We start from the raw sequence: 25,248 nt of genomic DNA, 5'->3' as shown, positions 1-25,248 counted from the left end.
TCGTCACAGTGTGCAGACACAGGATAAATGGAATAACGTTTAGTGTAAGGTAAAGTCCAGTAAAGTCCAATTAGTCCCAGGGTCTCCAATGAGGTAGATGGGAGGTCAGGACCGCTCTCTAGTTGGTGATAGGATGGTTCAGCTGCTCTACATATTATACTTGAGTTTGACCTGATTGTATTTATGTATGTGTCAGAAGGAACTGCAGATGCAGGTTTACATCAAAGATAGACACAAAATGCTGGAGTAACTCAGCGGGACAGGCAGCATCTCTGGAGAGAAGGAATGGGTAATGTTTCGATCAAGACCCTTCTTTAGACTAAGGGGAGAGGCAAACTAGAGATATGGAAGAGCAAAGTGTGAAAAGGAGAGATCAGTGTTGATTACCTGTGGAATTCTACAACGAGCAAGCCACTGGTTTGTGAGAATGTGGTATCGTTTAGGGTCTGCTTGTGTGTTGTCAAAGCCATGCAGACACGCAGATATCGGCCAAATGTGGGCAGGTGGGACTAGTGTAGGTGGGGGAATGTTGGCCTGTGTGGGCAAGTTGGGCCGAAGGGCCTGTTTCCACGCTGTATCACTCTATGACCAGAGACTTTGTGCCAACTCTGACGTGCAGGCTAATCCAAATCCTCTCCCTCTCCTGATCTTTCCCTACATTCCGTTGGCAGAGAGGTAGCCAGTTCCAAGTTGGAGGTTACCGGGACAATGTGCAGGGAGCAGCACCTGGTTTACACCGAAGATGGACACAAAATGCTGGAGTAACTCAGTGGGTCAGGTAGCATTGTTTAAGGCAGAGACAGACAAATTCTTGATTAGAACGGGTGTCAAGGGTTATGGAGAGAAGGCAGGAAAATGGGATTAGGAGGCAGAGATCAGCCATGATTGAATGGCAGGGTAGACTCGACGGGCCGAATGGCCTAATTCTACCCCTGTAACTTGTGAACTTGTGAGCATCTCTGGATGGAAGAAATGGGTGACGTTTCGGGTCGAGACCCTTTCTTCAGTGTGATCTGAGATGTCACCCATTCCTTCTCTCCAGAGATGCTGCCTGTCCCGCTGAGTTACCCAAGCATTTTGTGCCGACCTAACCAGGGTTTCTAGCACATTCCGTGTGCTTCCCCTGTCCCTTCAGGCAGCGCCCGTCAGGGTTGTGATTTCAAACAGAAGGTTGGCGTGGCTTTGTTTAGACTGAATGCAGGTAATAGGATTCCACGTTTCATTGCCAGGTTCACATCAAACACCATTAACTCTGTGATCAGTGAGGCTTTTAGATACAGTGTTGATAAATTTGCCTGTTCCGGATTGTCAGCGGGTTTAGGCTCACGTTAGTCTGGACCCCTTAACTGTCGGGTAGACTAGCCAGTCCATCAATCTTCACCCACTCTGTGTACACGAAGCAGGTTCCCATGGTAACCAGGCCCACAAAGGTAACTAGATCCTTAGTTTCCAGAGACAAGGAAAGGCAGATGTCGGTTTACATCCTAGCCTCTTTACTCAGTACCCTGACTGATGAAGGCCAAAGTACCCAAAGCCTTCTAGATAGGGTTTCCAACTTCCCCACTCCCAAATACGGGACAAAGGGTGACCTCACCCAGCCAGCGGCCACGTGCTCCCGCTCCACCAATGGCGGCCCCCCCGGGCCGGGAGGCAGCGCCTGGTCCTACACTGTCCGGGACTATATTGGCCCCCAGGCTACAGTGTTCGGGCCTACAGTGTCCGGGCCTACACTGTCCGGGACTACAGCGGCCCCCGGGTTACAGTGTCCGGGCCTACAGTGTCCTGGCCTACAGTGGCCCCCGGCCTACAGTGGCCCCCGGCCTACAGTGTTCGGGCCTACAGTGTCCGGGTCTACAGCTTCTGGGTCTACAGTGTCTGGGCCTACAGTGCCTGGGCCTACAGTGTCCGGGTCTACAGTGTTCGGGCCTACAGTGTCCGGGCCTACACTGTCCGGGACTACAGCGGCCCCCGGGTTACAGTGTCCGGGCCTACAGTGTCCGGGCCTACAGTGGCCCCCGGCCTACAGTGTTCGGGCCTACAGTGTCCGGGTCTACAGCTTCTGGGTCTACAGTGTCTGGGCCTACAGTGCCTGGGCCTACAGTGTCCGGGTCTACAGTGTCCGGGCCTACAGTGTCCGGGTCTACAGTGTCCGGGCCTACAGTGTCCGGGCCTACAGCGTCCGGGCCTATAATATCCGGGCCTACAGCACCGTCCGAGCCTAATATGGGACAAGGGCGGTCCCGTACCGGGGGATATCCCGGCCAGTACGGCACAGTTGGCAACCCTACGTCTAGGCCACTCTATGTACCTGTGACCATTTTCAGGGAACCATGTACCTGCACTCCAAGATCCCTCTGCTCTACACTCTCCAGGGCCCTGCCATTCATGTCCACACTGCCATCCACATGGACAACATCTCCAAACAGCAAAGAAACAGGTGGCCTTCATGTGAGGGACAGCTCCGGTCCCCGGGTTTGTGATCGATATACCAGTGTATATGGGACAGGTTGGCTGGCATGGGCAAGTTGGGCCGAAGGGCCCGTCCCCACACCGTATCACTCTATGATGAACATTACTCTCTGATTGGCGGAGGCTGTTGGGAGAATAAGGGCAGGGGGAGGGTGAAACAATTGGGTGTTTGATGGTCAGTATGGACTCGGCGGGCCGAAGGGCCTGTTGCATTTTACATTTCTAGATGATTCAGTGATTCAGGCACAGAGCCAGGGCAGCCCTCAGTGAGGATCTTTCCCTGGGGTGGGGGGTGTCCCTGAAACCTGTCTTTAATGGGCGGCACGGTGTTGCAGCGGGTAGAGCTGCTGCCTCACAGCGCCAGAGACCCGGGTTCCACCCTGACTACGGGTGCTGTCTGTACGGAGTTTGTACATTCTCCCCGTGACCGCGTGGGTTTTCTCCGGGTGCCCCGGTTTCCTCCCATATCCCAAAGACGTGCGGATTTGTAAGTTAATTGGCGTCTGTAAAATGATCCCTAGTGTGTAGGATAGGGTTAGTGTAAGTGGGGATCGCTGGTCGGCACGGACTCGGTGGGCCGAAGGGCCTGTTTCCACGCTGTATCTCCAAAACAGCTCAATCATTTGTCTTTCCACTGACTGGTTAGCACGCAACAAAACGCTTTTCACTGTACCTCGGTACACGTGACAATAAACTGAACTAAAGTAAAAAAACGAAACTACAACTAATCAACACAAATGCAAATGCTACCTTAAAACACCAAGTGCTGGAGGAAGTCAGGCAGCATCTGTGGGGGGAATGGACTGGCAATGTTTCCCGTTGGGGCATTTCTTCAGACTTGACCCAGAACATTCTCTGTCCATTCTCTCCACAGATGCTGCCTGACCCAGAGTTCCTCCAGCACTCGGTCTTTTGCTCAGGATTCCTTGTGTCTGTAAATACTAACTCTCTGGACCAGAGGTGCCCAGAGTAAGCCACCTAGGGAAATGAAACTAGACCCATGACTAGCCACGTTGTGTCCTGCCCTCCCCTCTCCCAGCTTCCTGCCCCACCCCCCTACAACCACTGAGGCAGGGTCCCGACCCGAAACGTTGCAGATGCTGCCTGACCCGCTGAGTTACTCCAGCACTCTGTGAAACGTCACCTATCCATGTTCTCCACAGATGCTGCCTGACCCGCTGAGTTACTCCAGCACTCTGTGAAACGTCACCTATCCATGTTCTCCACAGATGCTGCCTGACCCGCTGAGTTACTCCAGCACTCTGTGAAACGTCACCTATCCATGTTCTCCACAGATGCTGCCTGACCCGCTGAGTTACTCCAGCACTCTGTGAAACGTCACCTATCCATGTTCTCCACAGGTACAGTGAAAAGCTTTATGTTGCGTGCTAACCAGTCAGCGGAATGAGCTTGCAATGTCCATCAGGGAGACCCAGGGGGGTGGGCATTTACCCAGACCAGGGGGGTGGGCATTTACCCGGAGATGGACACGGGTCTAGAGTTGCCAACTGTCCCATACTTTGGCTAAATTGGTTTGTCCCATACTGGACCCCCCTTGTCGTGCATTAGGCCCGGGGGGACGCTGTAGGCCCAGACAGAGTAGGCCCGGACAGTGTAGGCCCGGACAGTGTAGGCCCGGACAGTGTAGGCCCAGGCAGAGTAGGCCCGGACAGTGTAGGCCCGGACAGTGTAGGCCCGGACGCTGTAAGCCCGGACAGTGTAGGCCCGGACAGTGTAGGCCCGGACAGAGTAGGCCCGGACAGTGTAGGCCCGGACAGTGTAGGTCCAGAGGCCCGGGCGCTGTAGGCTCGGACGCTGTAGGCCCCGGACGCTGTAGGCCCTGACGCTGTAGGCCCTGACGCTGTAGGCCCGGATGCTGTAGGCCCGGACAGTGTAGGTCCAGAGGCCCGGGTGCTGGTAACGGAGGTTGCTACACAACCCACCTCCCGGCCCGGGCGGCCGCCATTGGTGGAGCCGGAGCACGTGGCCGCTGGTTGGGTGAGGTCACGTGGGGCGCGGGGCGGTGACGCCACCCTTTGTCCCGTATTTGGGAGTGAGGAAGTAGGCAACCCCTACAAGGGGCAGGTACCTACCATGGCACCTGCTGCAACCTGGTTGGCCTGGTGCTGGGCTGCCTTGATCTTGGCCTGCAGGTGGGCGGGGGGGTGAAAGTACTTGCACTTCTCGCGGGAGCAGCGCCCCTTGATGTAATCCATGCACACCGTCACCGTGTTCTCGTTGGAGTCGATCATCGTCATGTCCATGGGGTGAGCGTAGCGACAGTCGTTCTCCCCACGGGTGCAATTCCCCCGCTGGAACTCCCTGCAGACCTAACAGAATGGTGATCAATAACCGGAGTGGTGATCAATAACTCGTGCGGTGATCAATAGACAATAGACAATAGGTGCAGGAGGAGGCCATTCGGCCCTTCGAGCCAGCACCACCATTCAATGCGATCATGGCTGATCACTCTCAATCAGTACCCCGTTCCTGCCTTCTCCCCATAACCCCTCACTCCGCTATCCTTAAGAGCTCTATCCAGCTCTCTCTTGAAAGCATCCAACGAACTGGCCTCCACTGCCTTCTGAGGCAGAGAATTCCACACCTTCACCACCCTCTGACTGAAAAAGTTCTTCCTCATCTCCGTTCTAAATGGCCTACCCCTTATTCTTAAACTGTGGCCCCTTGTTCTGGACTCCCCCAACATTGGGAACATGTTATCTGCCTCTAATGTGTCCAATCCCCTAATTATCTTATATGTTTCAATAAGATCCCCCCTCACCCGTGCGGTGATCAATAACCGGAGTAGTGATCAATAACCCGTGCGGTGATCAATAACTGGAGCAGTGATCAATAACCGGAGCAGTAATCAATAACCGGAGTGGTGAACAATAACCCGTGCGGTGATCAATAACCCTTGCGGTGATCAATAACCCGTGCGGTGATCAATAACCCTTGCGGTGATCAATAACCCGTGCGGTGATCAATAACCCTTGCGGTGATCAATAACCGGAGCAGTGATCAATAACCCGTGCGGTGATCAATAACCCGTGCGGTGATCAATAACCCGTGCGGTGATCAATAACCAGAGTGGTGATCAATAACCCGTGCGGTGATCAATAACCCGTGCGGTGATCAATAACCCGTGCGGTGATCAATAACCAGAGTGGTGATCAATAACCGGAGCGGTGATCAATAACCAGAGTGGTGATCAATAACCGGAGCGGTGATCAATAACCGCCCCCACACCACTGCCCCACATAGAGCTCTACAGCACTTAGTTCTTGGGGCTAACGTAACCAAGGGGTATAGGGAGAAGGCAGGAACGGGGTACTGACTGTGAATGATCAGCCATGATCACATTGAAGGGCGGCGCTGTCTCGAAGGGCCGAATGGCCTCCTCCTGCACCTGTTGTCTATGTTTCTGTAACAAACCCCTGTCACTGCACCTCAGTACACGTGACAATAAACTAAACTGTAAACTGGTCTGAACCTTTCCTATCCGAGTACCTGTCCAAATGTCAAATGGCGGCACGGTGGCACAGCGGGTAGAACTGCTGCCTCACGGTGCCAGAGACCCGGGTTTGATCCTGACTACGGGTGCTGTCTGTACGGAGTTTGTTCGTTCTCCCCGTGACCTGCGTGGGTTTTCTCCGGGTGCTCCGGTTTTCTCCCACATTCCAAAGACGGGCGGGTTAATTGACTTCGGTAATAAAAACTGTAAATTGTTCCCAGTGTGTTGTGTGTAGGCTGGTGCTAGTATATTGGGGATTGCTGTTGCAACGGAGATTACATCAGCTAATGTAACGGGGATCGCTGGTCGGCGCGGACTCGGTGGGCCGAAGGACCTGTTTCTGTGCTGTATCTCCACACGAAACTAAATGTTATTATAGTACCTGCCTCAATCTCTGACCAGAGGTGCCCAGAGTAAGTCACCTAGGGAAATGAAACTAGACCCATGACTAGCCACGCTGTGTCCTGCCCTCCCCTCTCCCAGCTTCCTGCCCCACCCCCCTACAACCACTGAGGCAGGGTCCCGACCCGAAACGTTGCTGTTGCTGCCTGACCCGCTGAATTACTCCAGCACTCTGTGAAACGTGTCGGCCCGGACAGTGTAGGCCCGGACTGTGTAGGCCCAGACAGTGTAGGCCCGGACTGTGTAGGCCCGGACAGTGTAGGCCCGGACTGTGTAGGCCCGGACAGTGTAGGCACGGACAGTGTAGGCCCGGACGCTTTAGGCCCGGACGCTGTAGGCCCGGACGCTGTAGGCCCGGACGCTGTAGGCCCGGACGCTGTAGGCTGGACACTGTAGGCCCGGACGCTGTAGGCCTGGACACTGTAGGCCCGGAGAGTGTAGGCCCGGACGCTGTAGGCCCGGACGCTGTAGGCCCGGATGCTGTTGGCCCGGACGCTGTAGGCCCGGACGCTATAGGCCCGGACGCTGTAGGCCCGGACGCTGTAGGCCCGGACGCTGTAGGCTGGACACTGTAGGCCCGGACGCTGTAGGCCTGGACACTGTAGGCCCGGAGAGATTATAGACGATGATGTAGTGTGATACAGAACAATGAATGAAAGATATGCAAAAAAGTAACAATGATATAGGCAACAGGCCATGGTTAACACGTCCCTTCCCACCCAAACCACCCCCTCCCCAGGTACCTTCCCCTGCAACCGCAGGAGATGCAACACCTGTCCCTGTACCTCCTCCCTCGACTTTTGTGCGTATCTTTCATTCATTTGTTCTGTATCTCTCTACATCACCGTCTATATCTCTCATTTCCATTTCCCGTAACTCTCAGTCTGAAGAATGGTCTCGGCCCTAAACGTCACCCATTCCTGCTCTCCAGAGACGCTGCCTGACCCGCTGAGTTACTCCAGCGTTTTGTGTCTATCTCTGACACAGGAACTGACAGGGGAGAAAAGTAACGAGATGTAGATTTATCCAAGACAGTCTACTCGTGTGACTAATCAGTAACCCGTGCCTGCCTTCTCCCCATATTCCTTGATTCCGCTAACCCCCAGAGCTCTATGTAACTCTCTCTTAAATCCATCCAGTGATTTGGCCTCCACTGCCCTCTGCGGCATTTTAAATGGCCTCCCCTTTATTCTTCGGTTCAGTCATGAACAGAAGCCAGTGTGGGTGCACGTGTAGGTGCAGACACACACACAAGATGCGTACCTCTAACTTGTCCGTTCGGATGACCTTCTGTGACGCTGTGCCGCCCTGCACGGTAATGGCAGGGTTCCCCGACACCAGGACCGGAGCGCTTGGTAAAAGTTCAGTCGGAACCAGTCCCATCCCGTGTGTCATGTGACTCAGGTAAGGGTTAAGACCCATCGTGTGATTTGTAGCTAAAGATGGAGTTACAGGAAACGTGGTCTGTGGGGAAGAGCAACACATGACACACTTCCAGCATGTCGCAGTTCACAGAAACATAGACAATAGGTGCAGGAGGAGGCCATTCAGCCCTTCGAGCCTGTACGCACCGCCATTCATTGTGATCATGGCTGATCATCCACAATCAGTAACCCGTGCCTGCCTTCTCCCCATATCCCATGACTCCACTAGCCCCGAGAGCTCTATCTAACTCTCTTTTAAATTCATCCAGTGAATCGGCCTCCACTGCACTCTGTGGCAGTGAATTCCACAGATTCACAACTCTATGGGTGAAAAAGTTTCTTCTCACCTCAGTTTTAAATGGCCTCCCCTTTATTCTTAGACTGTGGCCCCTGGTTCTGGACTCGCCCAACATGGGAACATTTTTCCTGCATCTGGCTTGTCCAGTCCTTTTACAATTTTATACGTTTTGTTATACGTGACGGTGGGGGTAGGGGTGGGGGAGGGGGGAGCAAGGGGGTGAGGGGGAGCGAGGGGGTGGGGGTGAGGGGGAGCGAGGGTGGGGGTGGAGGTGAGGGGGAGTGAGGGTGGTGAGGGAGTGGGGGTGAGGGGGAGCGAGGGGGCGGGGGGGGTGAGGGTGGCGAGGGAGTGGGCAAGGGTGAGCGATGGTGGCGAGGGGGTGAGGGGAGCGAGCGGGTGGGGGTGAGGGGTTGGGGAGAGGGGGTGGGGGCAATGGTGGCGAGGGGGTGCGGGAGAGGGGGAGCGAGGGGGTGGGGTCGAGGGGGTGGGGGCGAGGGTGAGCGATGGTGGTGAGGGGGTGGGGAGAGAGGGAGCGAGGGGGTGAGGGGGTGCGAGGGGGTGGGGGTGAGGGGGAGCGAGGGTGGCGTGGGGGTGGGGGCGAGGGGGAGCGAGGGGGCTGGGGTGGGGGCGAGGGGGAGCGAGGGGGTGGGGGTGAGGGGGAGCGAGGGTGGCGTGGGCGTGGGGGCGATGGTGGTGAGGGGGTAGGGGAGAGGGGGAGCGAGGGGGTGAGGGGGTGAGGGGGAGCGAAGGGGTGGGGGTGAGGGGGAGCGAGGGTGGCGTGGGGGTGGGGGTGAGGGGGAGCAATGGTGGTGAGGGGGTAGGGGAGAGGGGGAGCGAGGGGGCGGGGGTGGGGGTGGGGGCGAGGGTCCTCACTCACCATGGGCTGGAGCTGCGTGCCTGGCAGCATGAATTGCATCTGCTGCGCCAACATGGCGGCCGCTGTTTTCTGCTGGATCAGGTTGTTGCGGCCGTTGATCTCCAGCTGCGTTTTCAAGTGCGGCGGGGGGTGCAGGTACTTGCAATTCTCTCGTGTACAGCGGCCCTGTGGGGACAAGGACACAACAACCATGGTGGTGGCACACGGGTGGGGGGTGGGTGAGGCTGAAGTATTGAGTGTGATTGGCACAATGGGTGATGTTGGCGAAGCTGGGCGTTGAGTGCCCTTTTTACTGGCTGGATACCCGGCAACATAAAAGGTTTTCACTGTACCTCAGTACATGTGACAATAGTAAACTAAACTAATATAAGCCATAAATAACCACCTCCGCCTGTCTTTGCATTCATGGTGTTGGTCTATCATTGGCACGTGTACTGAGGTACAGTGAGAAGCTTTGTGGCTGTGCTGTCCAGTCAAATCACCCTGGACACGCGTACAGTCAAACTGTGCACAGGTACACCAGGTAGTGCAAGGAGAAGGCGACTAGAGTGGACAAAGTGGTGTGTACCAGTAACGTCGCCAACGGCCCCGTATTAGCCCGGACATCCCGTATTTTGCTAACTTGGTTTGTCCCGTAAGGGACCGCCCTTGTCACGTATTGGGTCCCGGGTGGGCGCTGTAGGCCCGGACACTGTAGGTAAGGTTGCCAACTTCCTCACTACCAAACACGGGACAAGGTGACGTCACCGCCCCGCGCCCCACGTGACCTCACCCCGCCAGCTGCCACGCGCTCCCGCTCCACCAATGGCGGCCGCCCGGAACTCCATTGGTTAGTCACGTTATTCCCTTGTCACGTATCTGTACACTGTGGACGGCTCGACTGTAATCATGTAGTGTCTTTCTGCTGACTGGTTAGCGCGCGACAAAAGCTTTTCACTGTACCTCGGTACACGTGACAATAAACTGAACTCAAACTCACACATTGCTTGTTTTCTCTAAGCTAAACTACAACAGGTGGAGCAAAGGGGGAGATACAGAGAGCAGAATGTCGTTCTCAGCATCGTAGCGCATCAGTTCCACAGACAAAGTCCAATGCCCGCAATGGGGTAGAGGTGAATCGGACAGTGCCCTAGCTTATGGAAGGGCCGTTCAGAAGCCTGATCACAGAGGGGAAGGAGCTGTTCCTGAGTCTGGTGGTGCGCGCTCTCAAGCTTCTGCCGGTCGGGAACGGGGAATGACCTGGTGGGACAAGTCTGTCACGTTGGCAATATTCCTGAGGCAGTGTGAAGTGTAGATGGAGTCTACAATTAGAAATTGCCCCTGGTGTGTGTAGGATAGTGTCAGTGTGCGGGGCAATCGCTGGGCGGCACGGACTCAGTGGGTTGAAAAGTCTAAATATGACCAGCTTCACCTCAGCAATAGGTGGAGCATTGGCGGTTGGTTTTGCTGCACTTGGACCAGAGCATACAGCCGTCAGTATCGCTGTACCCGGCTAATATTCCCCGCACACTGCCTGCTCCACTTGTACATGCCTGCGGCATTATTAGGGCGGTCACGGTGGCGCAGCGGTAGAGTTGCTGCCTTACAGTGCTTGCAGCACCGGAGACCCGGGTTCCATCCCGACCACGGGCGCTGTCTGTACAGAGTTTGTACGTTCTCCCCGTGACCTGCGTGATCTTCGGTTTCTGAGATCTTCGGTTTCCTCCCACACTCCAAAGCCCTGCAGGTATGTAGGTTAGATGTGTAGGAAAGAAAACTGCAGATGCTGGTTTAAATCGAAGGTAGACGCAAAATGCTGGAGTAACTCAGCGGGTCAGGCTGCATCTCTGGAGAGAAGGAATGGGTGACGTTTCAGGTCGAGACCCTTCTTCAGTCTACTCCAGCATTTTGTGTCTACCTTCAGGTTCATAGGTTAATTGGCTTGGCGTATGTGTAAAGAAATTGTCCCTAGTGTGTGTAGGATAGTGTTAGTGTGCGGGGATCGCTGGTCGGCGTGGACTCGGTGGGCCAGAGGGCCTGTTTCCACGCTGTATCTCTAAACTAAACTAAACTGCATCGTAGTCCTGGATGATGTGCCTGGGTTACACGCTAAGAAAGTTTTTAACGGTATCTCGGTAAACGCGACAATTATAAACCGATTTCAAGACCATCTCTTGCACTTGCATCTTTCAAAGCAACGCACATCAACATATCCAACTCAGAACCCCCCCCCCCCCGACCCAGTACACGCACACCCGCACACTGTTCACATCACATGTACACGCCAATGACATGTACACGCACACCCGCACATTGTTCACATCACGTGTACACGCCAATGACATGTAAAGGCACACCCGCACACTGTTCACATCACATGTACACGCACACCCGCACACTGTTCACATTACATGTACACACACCCGCACACTGTTCACCAATCACATGTACACGCCAATGACATGTACACGCACACCAGCACACTGTTCACATCACATGTACACGCCAATCACATGTGTAGACACACCGGCACACTGTTCACATCACATGTACACGCCAATCATATGTGCACACACACCGGCACACTGTTCACATCACATGTACACGCCAATCACATGTGTACACACATCGGTACACTGTTCACATCACATGTACACACCAATGACATGTACACGCACACCAGCACACTGTTCACATCACATGTACACGCCAGTGACATGCGCACACACACACCAGCACACTGTTCACATCACATGTACACGCCAATGACGACATGTACACGCACCAGCACACTGTTCACCAATCACGTGTACACGACAATGACGACATGTACACGCACACCAGCACACTGTTCACCCATCACGTCTACACGCCAATCACATGTACAAGCACACCAGCACACTCTTCACATCACATGTACACGCCAATGACGACATACACACGCACCAGCACACTGTTCACATCACATGTGAACGCCAATGACATGCGCACACACACACACCAGCACACTGTTCACATCACATGTACACGCCAATGTCATGCTCACACACACCAGCACACTGTGCACATCACATGTACACGCCAATGTCATGTACACGCACACCGGCACACTGTTCACATCACATATACACGCCAATGTCATGCACACAGACACACCAGCACACTGTTCACATCACATGTGTACACCAATGACATGCACACGCTCACCCGCACACTGTTCACATCACATGTACATGCCAATGTCATGCGCACACACACACACCAGCACACTGTTCACCAATCACGTGTACATGCCCACGTTGCACCTCAGCCTTATTGCGGCGTTTTACAGATTGAAACCAGGTCATGTTCCAGGAAGCAACGCTTGCATTTTTTAGCAGCCTTCATTAGAGTAACGCATTCCATAGCAGTTCACAGGAGCAAGAACCAAACAACAATATGTCTGTCCATCAATAGTAACGACAAAGGAAGAGAGGTCCCACCAACAATTCACCAACTGTGTCCTGGACCAACTGCAGCCAAGCTACAGACGGCAGCACAACCACACCTCTACACACACACACAGACTAACGAACCCCCGCATGTCTCCAGTAACTCTTCCCAACTTCCACAGATGCACCAGAGAAAGCAGACTGCCAGGATGCAGCACAGCTTGGTTGGGGAACAGCTCTGCCCCAAACCACAAGAAATTACAGAGTTGTAGATGTGGCCCAGCCCATCACATACACCACACTCCCCACCATTGTAGATGTGTCCCAGCCCATCACACACACCACACTCCCCACCATTGTAGATGTGTCCCAGCCCATCACACACACCACACTCCCCACCATTGTAGATGTGTCCCAGCCCATCACACACACCACACTCCCCACCATTGTAGATGTAGCCCAGTCCATCACACACACCACACTCCCCACCATTGTAGATGTGTCCCAGCCCATCACACACACCACACTCCCCACCATTGTAGATGTAGCCCAGTCCCCCACACTCCTCACCATTGTAGATGGAGCCCAGTCCCCCACACTCCCCACCATTGTAGATGTGTCCCAGCCCATCACACACACCACACTCCCCACCATTGTAGATGTGTCCCAGCCCATCACACACCACACTCCCCACCATTGTAGATGTAGCCCAGTCCCCCACACACCACACTCCCCACCATTGTAGATGTAGCCCAGTCCATCACACACACCACACTCCCCACCATTGTAGATGTGTCCCAGCCCATCACACACACCACACTCCCCACCATTGTAGATGTGTCCCAGCCCATCACACACACCACACTCCCCACCATTGTAGATGTGTCCCAGCCCATCACACACACCACACTCCTTCCCCAGCCAACAATGGACTCTGAACAGCTCTCCGTATCTTCCCCCTGTGGTCTAACTATTGTATTTGAGTTTGACTTAGTTTAATTTAGTTTAGTTTAGAGATACAGCGTGGAAACAGGCCCTTCGGCCCACCGGGTCCGCACCTACCAGCGATCCCTGCACACTAACACTATCCTACACCCACGAGGGACAATTTTTACATTTACCAAGCCAATTAACCTACAAACCTGCACGTCTTTGGAATGTGGGAGGAAACCGAAGATCTCGGAGAAAACCCACGCAGGTCACGGGGAGAACGTACAAACTCCGTACAGACGGCGCCCGTAGTCAGGATGGAACCCGGGTCTCCGGCGCTGTATTCGCTGTAAGGCAGCAACTCTACCGCTGCGCCACCGTGCAGCACAGGTTTGATTGTATTTATGTAAGGTATATCTGATCTGATCGGATAGCATGTAAAACAAAGCTTTTCACTGTACCTCGGTACACGTGACAATAATCAACCTCAACCCAAGAAGCCAATCTACCTGCGGATGTTATGGATGGACGATAAATGGTCAGTATGAATCCCATGACCAGGGCCAGGAGGTCTTCCACGGGCATTCAAGATGCCGACAGGGTGTCGGGAATAGAAACCCACACGAGCTGCGCCTGATGGGAGTTCAGGACCGCTCTCTAGTTGGGTCATAAGATCAAAAGTCATAGGGAGCAGTCATGGAGTGATACAGTGTGGAAACAGGCCCTTCAGCCCAACCTGCCCACACCCGCCAACATGTCCCAGCTACACTAGTCACAGAGTGTGGAAACAGGCCCTTCAGCCCAACCTGCCCACACCCGCCAACATGTCCCAGCTACACTAGTCACAGAGTGTGGAAACAGGCCCATCAGCCCAACCTGCCCATACTAGCCAACATGTCCCAGCTACACTAGTCACAGAATGATACAGTGTGGAAACAGGCCCTTCAGCCCAACCTGCCCATACCAGCCAACATGTCCCAGCTACACTAGTCACAGAGTGAAACAGTGTGGAAACAGGCCCTTCAGCCCAACCTGCCCACACTGGCCAACATGTCCCAGCTACACTAGTCACAGAGTGTGGAAACAGGCCCTTCAGCCCAACCTGCCCATACCAGCCAACATGTCCCAGCTACACTAGTCACAGAATGATACAGTGTGGAAACAGGCCCTTCAGCCCAAGCTGCCCACACCGGCCAACATGTCCCAGCTACAACTAGTCATAGAGTGTGGAAACAGGCCCTTCAGCCCAACATGTCCCAGCAACAGTGTCTTTTCTTGGTAAACCAGCATCTGCAGTTCCCTATTTCTACAGAATGAGTGACTCTTGAAAGAGGGCAAACAATTGGTTGTGAGTTGCTTCAGAGCATCTTAAAAGTGCGAAACAAACTTTTTATCGCAAGAGTTAACTTTTCCCTTGCAATAAACATCTCTGTTTCAGACTGGAGGCCTCAGTGGAATGAACACCCTCATATTCCAGCAGCTTTTGACTGAAAAAGCAAATCTGCCGACCAGAGAATGTCATTTCTCTCCAACTGCCCTGCTATCTTTGACCAAAACCATCAGATCCACCATCACTCCACCGACAAGCAAACATGTCAAGTGCACAAAGCTTTCCACAGCCGTTACGCCTTCAGTTCTGACTAGCGCCCAGCTGCCTTCTATGTTCCAGGTATCTCAGAGTATTGTGCAGAGAGGTTGAGAGGTCATGTTGCAGTTGTATAAGATGTTGGTGAGGCCGCATTTAGAGTAGGAAAAAAACTGCAGATGCTGGTTTAAATCGAAGGTAGACACAAAGTGCTGGAGTAACTCATCGGGTCAGGCAGCATCTCTGGAGAGAAGGAATGGATGAAACGTCGCCCTTTCTTTCTCTCCCAAGATGCTGCCTGACCCCCTAAGTTACTCCAGCATTTTGTGCCCACTGTATTTCGAGTATTGTGCTCAGTTCTGGGCACCATGTTATAGTAAAAATGTTGTCAAGCTTGAAAGGGTTCAGAAAAGATTTACCAGGATGTTGCCATTACTCGTAGGACTGAGCTACAGGGAGAGGTTGAGTAGGTTGGGTCTCTATTCCATGGAGTGCAGGAGGATGAGGTGTGATCTTATAGAGGTGTATAAAATCATGAGAGGAATAGATCTGGTAGATGCACATAGTCTTTTGCCTGGACCCTTGGACTATCTTTGATCGGACCTTGCTGGCTTTACCTTGCACTAAACATTATTCCCTTTATAGACAATAGACAATGGACAATAGGTGTAGGAGGAGGCCATTCGGCCCTTCGAGCCAGCACCGCCATTCAATGTGATCATGGCTGATCATTCTCAATCAGTACCCCGTTCCTGCCTTCTCCCCATACCCCCTAACTCCGCTATCCTTAAGAGCTCTATCTAGCTCTCTCTTGAATGCATTCAGAGAATTGGCCTCCACTGCCTTCTGAGGCAGAGAATTCCACAGATTCACAACTCTCTGACTGAAAAAGTTTTTCCTCATCTCAGTTCTAAATGGCCTACCCCTTATTCTTAAACTGTGGCCCCTCGTTCTGGACTCCCCCAACATTGGGAACATGTTTCCTGCCTCTAACGTGTCCAACCCCTTTATCATGTGTCTATCCACTGTAGATGGCTCGATTGTAATCATGTACTGACTTTCCCCTTGAATGATCAGCATGCAGCAAAAGCTTTTCCACTGTACCACAATACATGTGACAATAAACTACAGTGATCATTCTCTCAGGTCTCGACTCGACCGGCGATGCTCCATGTTTGTCCAGCCTCTCCCTGCAGCCAATACCCAGGATTCCAGGCCTCACTCAGTCTGGTCAATGGCCTCGCTCGGCACAATACAATACAATACAATATATCTTTATTGTCATTGTACAGGGGTACAACGAGATTGGGAATGCGACTCCACATCTCCACATCCTCGCTGTGATGGGGTGGCTATAACTGCCCACAACAGCATCGCGCCAAGGATGAAGAATGAGAAGGATCAGAGAAGGTGGAGATGGAGGGAGGGAGGGAGGGAGAGGACAGGAAACCGGGCCCAGCATCGTTCAAACCAGGTCATTCAAAGGCCTTTTCCAAATCAGAGGCGTCAGGGTGGCACAGCGGTAGAGTTGCTGCCTTGCAGCACCAGAGACCTGGGTTCCATCCCGACTACGGGCGCCGTCTGTACGGAGTTTGTACGTTCTCCCCGTGACCTGCGTGGGTTTTCTCCGAGACCTCCTGTTTCCTCCCACACTCCAATGACGTGCGGGTTTTTAGGTTAATTGGTTTGGTATAAATGTAAACTAAACGTCCCTAGTGTGTGTAGGATAGTGTTAGTGTACGGGGAATGCTGGTCGGTGTGGACTCAGTGGGCCGAAGGGCCTGTTTCCACACTGTATCTCCAAACTAAACTAAGTATATTAAGCCGATCCCTACTGGCAGGCAGTGACACCACAAGGCCCTGCGGCCCAGTGAAGCATGAGCTAGCTTCACTCTGCTCAGCCAAGCAGTGGACAGACTTTAACCTCCATCATCCGACCATCCATGGGCTGGGCAGAGCAAGGTGGTGACATTGTTCACAGGAGGGGATAGTGGCAAGGTAAATGCAGCCTGACATTGGGGGAGGGCGAGCATTGGGAAGCAGCAGGACGGCATGAATCAGCAGAGGAGCAGTCTGGTTCTCAAGGACAGACGTGGCAGCTCCGGACAGCTCAGCAGATAACAGGCGGAACCCATGAAACCAGCCCTTACAGAGGGTCAGAGGGAGATTTGGTTCGTGTGGTCTACGGACAGTGTGACCAGGGTTAGCTTTATTATTAGGCGGGACAGGCAGCATCTCTGGAGAGAAGGAATGGGAGACGTTTCGGGTCCAGACCCTTCTTCAGACGAGACTAGAATGGTCTCGACCCGAAACGTCACCCATTCCTTCTCTCCAGAGATGCTGCCTGACCTGTTGATTTACCCCAGCATTTTGTGTCTATCTGTAGTGTTAACCAGCATCTGCAGTTCCTTCCAACACATTGGTCACCACTGGGTACACATTAGTTTTATTGTACCGAGGTAACAGTGACAAACTGTTGTTGCGTGCTAACCAACCAGCGGAACTAACTAACTAACTAACTAACTAACTAGCCAACCAGCGGAAAGACAACACATGATTACAATCGAGCCGGGTGTACAAATACATGATTAGTGCAAGGTTAAGCCAGCAGAGTCCGATCAAAGATAGTCCAGGGTCACCAATGAGGTAGATAGTAGTTCAGCACTGCTCTCTGGTTGTGGTAGGATGGTTCAGTTGCCTGATAACAGCTGGGAAGAAACTCTCCCTGAATCTGGAGGTGTGCGTTCTCACACGTCTGTACCTCTTGCCTGATGGGAAAGGGGGGAAGAGGGAGTGGCCGGGGTGCAAAGAAAAGCTTTGTCTTGCGTGCTCTCCAAACAGATCAGATAATATTGTACATCAATACAATGAAGTCAATCTCAACTATGTTCAGGACAGCGGTAGAGTTGCTGCCTCACAGCGCCAGAGACCCGGGTTCCATCCTGACTACGGGTGCTGTCTGTGCAGAGTTTGTACGTTCTCCCTGTTATCAAGGAACTGAACCATCCTACCACCAACCGGAGAGCCGAACTGAGCTACAGTCTACGTCGTTGGAGATTCTCAGACTATCTTTGATCAGATTTTACTGGGCTTGATCTTGTACTAAATGTTATCATATCATATCATATCATATCATATATATACAGCCGGAAACAGGCCCTTTCGGCCCACCAAGTCCGTGCCGCCCAGCGATCCCCGTACATTAACACTATCCTACACCCCACTAGGGACAATTTTTACATTTACCCAGCCAATTAACCTACATACCTGTACGTCTTTGGAGTGTGGGAGGAAACCGAAGATCTCGGAGAAAACCCACGCAGGTCACGGGGAGAACGTACAAACTCCGTACAGTGCAGCACCCGTAGTCAGGATCGAACCTGAGTCTCCGGCGCTGCATTCGCTGTAAAGCAGCAACTCTACCGCTGCGCTACCGTGCCGCCCATTATTCCCATATCATGTATCTGCACACTGTGGACGGCTCGATTGTAATCAGGTATTGTCTTTCCGCTGATTGGATAGCATGCACCAAAAGCTTTTCACTGTACCTCAGTACACGTGACCATAAACTAAACTCACACCATGCTGGCGTTTTCTAAACTAAACTACAACAGGTGGAGCAAAGGGGAAGATACAGAGAGCAGAATATAGTTCTCAGCATCGTAGCGCATCAGTTCCACAGACAACGTCTAATGTCTGCAATGGGGTAGAGGTGAATCGGACAGGACCCTAGCTTATGGGAGGGCCGTTCAGAGGCCTGATCACAGACGGGAAGAAGCTGTTCCTGAGTCTGGTGGCCTTATGATCTTGCATCCAGAGTGATTGTGTTCAGACTCTACTTTGGACGGGTCACCTGGTGTTGCTGACATACTTTGGACTTCTCTGTGGCAGAGGCAAGTATTTAACGGAATAATATGGACGATTCCCAACATGCTGGCATGTTGCGTTTAGACTCTTGCCGTTTGTGCGTCCGTTGAGTTCATAAACTACCCAGTTGTACAGGGCCCTAGTGAGACCGCACCTGGAGTACTGTGTGCAGTTGTACAGGGCCCTAGTGAGACCGCACCTGGAGTACTGTGTGCAGTTGTACAGGGCCCTAGTGAGACCGCACCTGGAGTACTGTGTGCAGTTGTACAGGGCCCTAGTGAGACCGCACCTGGAGTACTGTGTGCAGTTTTGGTCTCCAAATTTGAGGAAGGATATTCTTGCTATTGAGGGCGTGCAGCGTAGATTTACTAGGTTAATTCCCGGAATGGCGGGACTGTCATATGTTGAAAGACTGGAGCGACTAGGCTTGTATACACTGGAATTTAGAAGGATGAGAGGGGATCTTATCGAAACGTATAAGATTATTAAGGGGTTGGACACGTTAGAGGCAGGACACATGTTCCCAATGTTGGGGGAGTCCAGAACCAGGGGCCACAGTTTAAGAATAAGGGGTAGGTCATTTAGAACAGAGATGAGGAAAAACTTTTTTAGTCAGAGAGTTATGAATCTGTGGAATTTTCTGCCTCAGAGGGCAGTGGAGGCCAATTCTCTGAATACATTCAAGAGAGAGCTAGATAGAGCTCTTAAGGATAGCGGAGTCAGGGGGTATGGGGAGAAAGCAGGAACGGGGTACTGATTGAGAATGATCAGCCATGATCACATTGAATGGCGGTGCTGGCTCAAAGGGCCGAATGGCCTACTCCTGCACCTATTGTCTATTGTCTGTTGAACACAGACGAAAATAAAATCAGCCTTAGAGGGATGCAGCTTTTGCAAGAGTGTTGACCAGGATCAGGCAGATATTAGGAAGGAAAGCTGCAGATGCTGGTTTAAATGGAAGTTAGACACAAAGTGCTGGAGTAACTCAGCGGGTCAGGCAGCATCTCGGACAGTCTCAGACAAAGTCCCACCCCCCCCTGACATCAGTCTGAAGAAGGGTCTCGACCCAAAACGTCACCCATTCCTTCTCTCCAGAGATGCTGCCTGTCCCGCTGAGTTACTCCAGCATTTTGTGTCTATCATTTGTGGGCGGAAGGGCCTGTTTGGTGCTGTACTGTTCGGTATTCCATCATCTCACCGTCAGAGTGTGTGGATATTCCTGGCCTCCACTCCTGCCCGGCCTCGCCAGCCCTGCTGTGGTTGACTCAAGTTCATCAGTGATAGGAGCAGAATCAGGCCATTCGGCCCATCAATTCTACTCCGTCATTCAATCATGGCTGATCTATCTCTCCCTCCTCACCCCATTCTCCTGCCTTTTCCCCGTAACCCCTGACACCCGCACTGATCAAGACAGAAGGTAATCGAGGAGATCACCGATCCAGTGGGATGGACGTTAACACAAGGAAACCCACCTGGAGGGCCGGTGAGCAGACCGGCGGAGGGAGGGAGGGAGGGAGGGAGGGAGGGAGGGAGTGCACGGCCAGGACAGGGGAGTGGGCCTCTGGAGGCCCTGCAGCAGCCTGGGGCTCAGTTAGACTGGTCCCTACTGGAGGCCCTGCAGCAGCCTGGGGCACAGTTAGACCGGGCACTGCTGGAGGTCCTGCAGCAGCCTGGGGCTCAGTTAGACCGGTCCCTACTGGAGGCCCTGCAGCAGCCTGGGACACAGTTAGACCGGGCACTGCTGGAGGCCCTGCAGCAGCCTGGGGCTCAGTTAGACCGGGCCCTGCTGGAGGCCCTGCAGCAGCCTGGGGCTCAGTTAGACCGGGCCCTGCTGGAGGTCCTGCAGCAGCCTGGGGCACAGTTAGACCGGGCACTGCTGGAGGCCCTGCAGCAGCCTGGGGCTCGGCTGGGCCCGGCGCCGCTCCAGCAGGCCGAGCACGTGGGCCGCACGCGGCCTACAGCGGTGGAGCAGCGGTGGAGGACACCACGGTTACGCCTGGCCAGGCCGACCCTGCACCGTCGCCAGGACAACAGACCTTCATGGTCAGGTCGCGATCCCTGCACTCACAACAACTGGGACTTGTTGCACCAAACGGGCGACTCTGTACACTGTGTCAGTGTGCTACTGAGACACACTCGTACTGTACCTGAGATGCTTATCTAAGATGTACCTGAGTGATTATGTATAGTGACACACATTTGGAGGGATATGGACCAAACACGGGCAGATGGGACTAGTATAGCTGGGACATGTTGGCCGGTGTGGGCAAGTTGGGCCGAAGGGCCTGTTGTATCACTCTCTGAGACTTGTACTGAACTGTGCACCAAAATGAATCTCACTGTTGCTCGGTACACAAGACAATTAAAGTGCCGTACCGTACTGTACTGTATGGTTGCCAACTTCCTCACTCCTAAATAAGGGACAAGGTGACGTCACCGCCCCGCGCCCCACGTGACCTCACCCAGCCCGCGGCCACGTGCTCCCGCCCCCCGAATGGCGGCCGAACTGGCCGGGAGGCGGGTTGCTAGGCAACCTCCGTCTGGCGGCGCCCGGGCCTCCGGGCCTAGTGTCCACAGCCCAGCACTCCCAACAGCGTCCGGGCCTACAGCGTCCGGGCCTACAGCCTCCGGGCCTACAGCCTCCGGGTCTACAACGGCCCTCTGGGCCTACAGCGCCCCCCGGGGCCTAATATGGGACAAGGGCAGTCACATATGGGACAAACCAATTTAGCCCAAAATACAGGGTGCCCCGGCTAATACGGGACAGTTGGCGACCCGCGTACCGTGCCAACGGGTGGTCGGCCCCGACTGAATGAAGTCCTTACCTTCAGGGAGTCAAAGCAAGCAATGACACGGCCGTTCTCTACGTAGCAACTGCGTGAGGGATGAGCAAACTTGCACTCTGCGTCTGACCGGGAACAAGTGCCCCTCTGATATTCACGGCACACCTCCAGCGTCAGCCATTTTGTGTCACGGATCATTGAAACGTTTACAGCCATATTGGGCAATGGAGCGGCCCTCTTGTAACAAAATCCTTCCCCCCCCCCCCACCCACCTACCCCCACCACCCCAAAACTTTATCTTCTTGTTTTCTTCCCCACCCCACTCAGAGAGCAGTACCAGTCTTAGAAAAAAGTGTATAAAAGTACGTCAAAATTACAACTCAACAAATAAACTTGTTCCTTTGGTTAAAAAATATATTCCTTTTGTTTTTCTTCGCAGCACTTAGGTTTTCAGTTCATCAGATCACCGCATGACATCGGTCAAAGAGCTAATCTTAAATTAAAAATAATTCATCACACAAACTGGCGTGCATTGGGTAGCGGCAAACTGCCTCGGCAAAATATATGGAATCGCCTTTTGTGCCAAGTGAAGATCTTGGTGAAAGATGTCAGCAGCTTGGCTGTCGCAAGAAAGCCGTCCGTTCCCTCCCGGTAACTGCTTGTGATTAATTTTCCCAGAGCATATGTTGTTGTTGTTGCTGCCGCCCGCACTCTCAGTGACACACACAGCCTCTGCTTCTACCAGGCAGACCCCAGCGGAGAGTCCTGGCTATGGTGCATTCACCAACTGTTACAGACGATGGGGATGGGAGCGCAGCAGAGAGACGAGAGAGAGAGAGGGAGAGGGAGGGAGAGGAGAGAGAGGGAGACGAGAGAGAGAGAGAGAGAGAGAGAGAGAGAGGGGGGGGAGAGAGGGAGAGAGAGGGGGAGAGAGGGGAGGGGGGAGAGAGGGAGAGAGAGGGGAGGGAGAGAGGGAGAGAGAGAGAGAGAGAGAGAGGGGAGAGGGGTAGATGGAGAGGGAGAGAGGGGAAGGGGGAGAGAGAGAGAGAGGGAGAGAGAGAGACAACTATGGTGGCAATGTCACGCTGCTGAAGGTGCAGAGGACCGGGAAGAGAAAGATTATCCGAGCGTTCTCCAAAAACATGAAGGGCGGCCAGTGTTGTCTCCAAAGCTGTTCAAGCCAAGCCACAAAAAGGGGAAAAATAGCCCAAAATATAAATCTCAGCAGCAGATTCTTCAGTAAAGGCACTTTTCACAACCTGTGGACAAAGAGAGAAGGGATCAAGGAGCCGTGGAGAACACTCGGGCTGTTGCTGCCGTACGGAGCTGCTGCTATGGAGCCGACAGCAGCAGGGACATGACATGCCGTGCCGTGTGGATGTGGAGACACTAACTGTGCGGCTCTTCACGGGCAGCCATTGGTGATAAAAAGGCCACTTCCCTTCAAAACGCTGCACATGGTCCACACGCCAGCCAATTGTGAGCGGCCTTGCACAGGGAGCCCAGGCAGAAGGCCAATGAGGGCAGCCGTCTCACATTGATCTGCTCCACCAGACATACATGGCTCTGCCCAGCTCACAGTGAAAGCCTTTAGTCCCTCCCCCCTCTGCCACCCCGCACACTCCCCCCACTCCCTGTGTGTGTGTGTGTGTGTGTGTGTGTGTGTGTGTGTGTGCTCACAGTGAAAGCCCTCAGTCCCCCGTCCCCCCCAGACCCTCTGTGTGTGTGTGTGTGTGTGTGTGTGTGTGCTCACAGTGAAAGCCCTCAGTCGGCTCACAGTCAAAGCTCCGCACCGCCCCCGCTCCCTGTGTGTTTACACTCAGCCCTGGGCACCCGCCACTTCTAACGCACCCACCCCCCACGGCTCAATGCCCATGGTGAAAACAGCACACTGTACCAACTGCAGCAGACGGAGAGAGAGAGAGAGAGAGGGAGGGGGGAGAGAGAGAGAGAGAGAGAGAGAGAGAGAGAGAGAGAGAGAGAGAGAGAGAGAGATTCAGCACAGCTCCGCGAAATGCCTGTAATGCTTTGTGGCTGAGCGCCACATCAGCCTGCATGCAGACACAGACCTGAGATGCAAGGAGAGAGAGGGAGAGAGAGAGAGAGGGAAAGAGGGAGAGAGGAGGGAGAGGAGAGAGAGAGAGGGGGAGAGAGGGGGAGTGAGAGGAGAGAGAGGGGGAGAGGAGAGAGGGGAGACGGGGAGAGAGGGGGAGGGGGAGAGAGGGAGAGAGAGAGAGAATTCAGCAGCGTGCAGTAAACAAACAATGAAGTCCCTTTGAAAAGGGGAGAGAGAGAGGGAAGCAGAGAAAGAGAGAGTGAAAGTGAGAGAGAGAGGGAGAGAGAGAGAGAGAGAGGGAGAGAGAGGGGGAGAGAGAATTCGGCAGCGTGCAGTAAACAAACAATGAAGTCCCTTTGAAAAGGGGAGAGAGAGAGAGAGAGGGGGAAGCAGAGAAAGAGAGAGCGAGAGAGAGAGGCAGGGGAGGGGGGTGGAGAGAGGAGAGAGAGGGGGAGAGAGATAGGGGGAGAGAAGGGGCGAGGGGGAGGGGGGGCGGGGTGCAGTTTATAGGGTTCCCTCTCCACAGGGCTGTGGCAGTGGGGATTGCGCAGGGCTGTGCGATTGTCCACCTGGAACAGGCAGGGCAGGGAGAGAGAGGAACGCTTGTGCAGCATCAGCATCAGAGGCCGTGATGTGAGGAAGCTCTGGGGAAACCAGGATTACTCCAGGGGGGAGGGGGGGCGAAAAGTTGGGGGGGGGGGGGTGTTTTCAACAAAATGGGGAGGGTCTCGGTGGAGCCTGGCCCTGGAGGAGTGAGTGGGTGGGGAGGCTCGCCGGCCTTCACCAATATTTCCCATTCGCACAACATGGCCATCGGTACAATAATGACGGACTTCACCATAAATAACCACATCCGCTGCCAGACTGGCAGAGAGCGCAGGTTTAACTGTGGACACACGGAACTGCAGATGCCAGATTACCAAAAAAAACACACAAAGTGCTGGAGTAACTCAGCGGGTCAGGCAGCATCTGTGGAGAACATGGATAGGTGACGTTTCACAGAGTGCTGGAGTAACTCAGTGGGTCAGGCAGCATCTCTGGAGAACATGGATAGGTGACGTTTTGGGTCATAGAAACACAGAAACACAGAAACATAGAAAATAGGTGCATAAGGAGGCCATTTGGCCCTTTGAGCCTGTACGCGGTGTCTAACTCTATCTAACTCTATCTAACTCTCTCTTGAATACATCCAGTGAATCGGCCTCCACTGCCCTCTGTGGCAGAGAATTCCACAAATTCACAACTCTCTGGGTGAAAAAGTTTCTTCTCACCTCAGTTTTAAACTGAAGGGTCAGAACCCACCTTCAGACCAATTGTGGAGAGGAGAGGGTGGGGGTGCCTGAGATCCAGATTCATTCCTGACTACAGGTGCTGTCTGTACGGAGTTTGCACGTTCTCTCTGAGACAGCGTGGGTTTTCTCCGGGTGCTCCGGTTTCCTCCCACACTCCAATAAGGTACAGGTTTGTAGGTTAATTCATTTTAGTTTAAAAGAATGGTAAATTGTTCCTAGTGCGTGGAATAGTGCAAGTGTGTGGGGATCGCTGGTAGGCGTGGACTCGGTGGGCCGAAGGGCCTGTTTCTGTGCTATATCTTTCTAAACTCTATATGACAATAGACAATAGGTGCAGGAGT

The 25,248-nt window shown here is 53.5% G+C and overlaps 1 protein-coding gene across 5 annotated transcripts in view; it reads right to left on the bottom strand.

Annotated features, from left to right (window-relative positions):
- The window catches only part of LOC144600719 (muscleblind-like protein 3), a 49,680-nt gene extending 27,881 nt beyond the window's left edge, over nt 1-21,799 (bottom strand). For all 5 annotated transcript variants that reach the window (XR_013548174.1, XR_013548175.1, XM_078412640.1 and 2 more), the window contains exons 1-4: nt 21,602-21,799; nt 8,985-9,149; nt 7,649-7,849; nt 4,563-4,799 (exon numbers count right to left, since the gene is read on the bottom strand). Coding sequence is in view for 3 of the 5 variants with exons in the window: in XM_078412640.1 (XP_078268766.1) it covers nt 4,563-4,799; nt 7,649-7,849; nt 8,985-9,149; nt 21,602-21,775 (777 nt within the window). In the remaining 2 variants the exon portion in view is untranslated. The remainder of the gene's footprint in view (nt 1-4,562; nt 4,800-7,648; nt 7,850-8,984; nt 9,150-21,601) is intronic.
- Between the last annotated feature and the right edge of the window lie 3,449 nt (nt 21,800-25,248).

The sequence above is a fragment of the Rhinoraja longicauda genome, chromosome 15, assembly GCF_053455715.1.
Source record: "Rhinoraja longicauda isolate Sanriku21f chromosome 15, sRhiLon1.1, whole genome shotgun sequence".
Lineage (NCBI taxonomy): Eukaryota > Metazoa > Chordata > Chondrichthyes > Rajiformes > Arhynchobatidae > Rhinoraja > Rhinoraja longicauda.
This window is presented reverse-complemented; position numbering and strand designations above follow the sequence as displayed.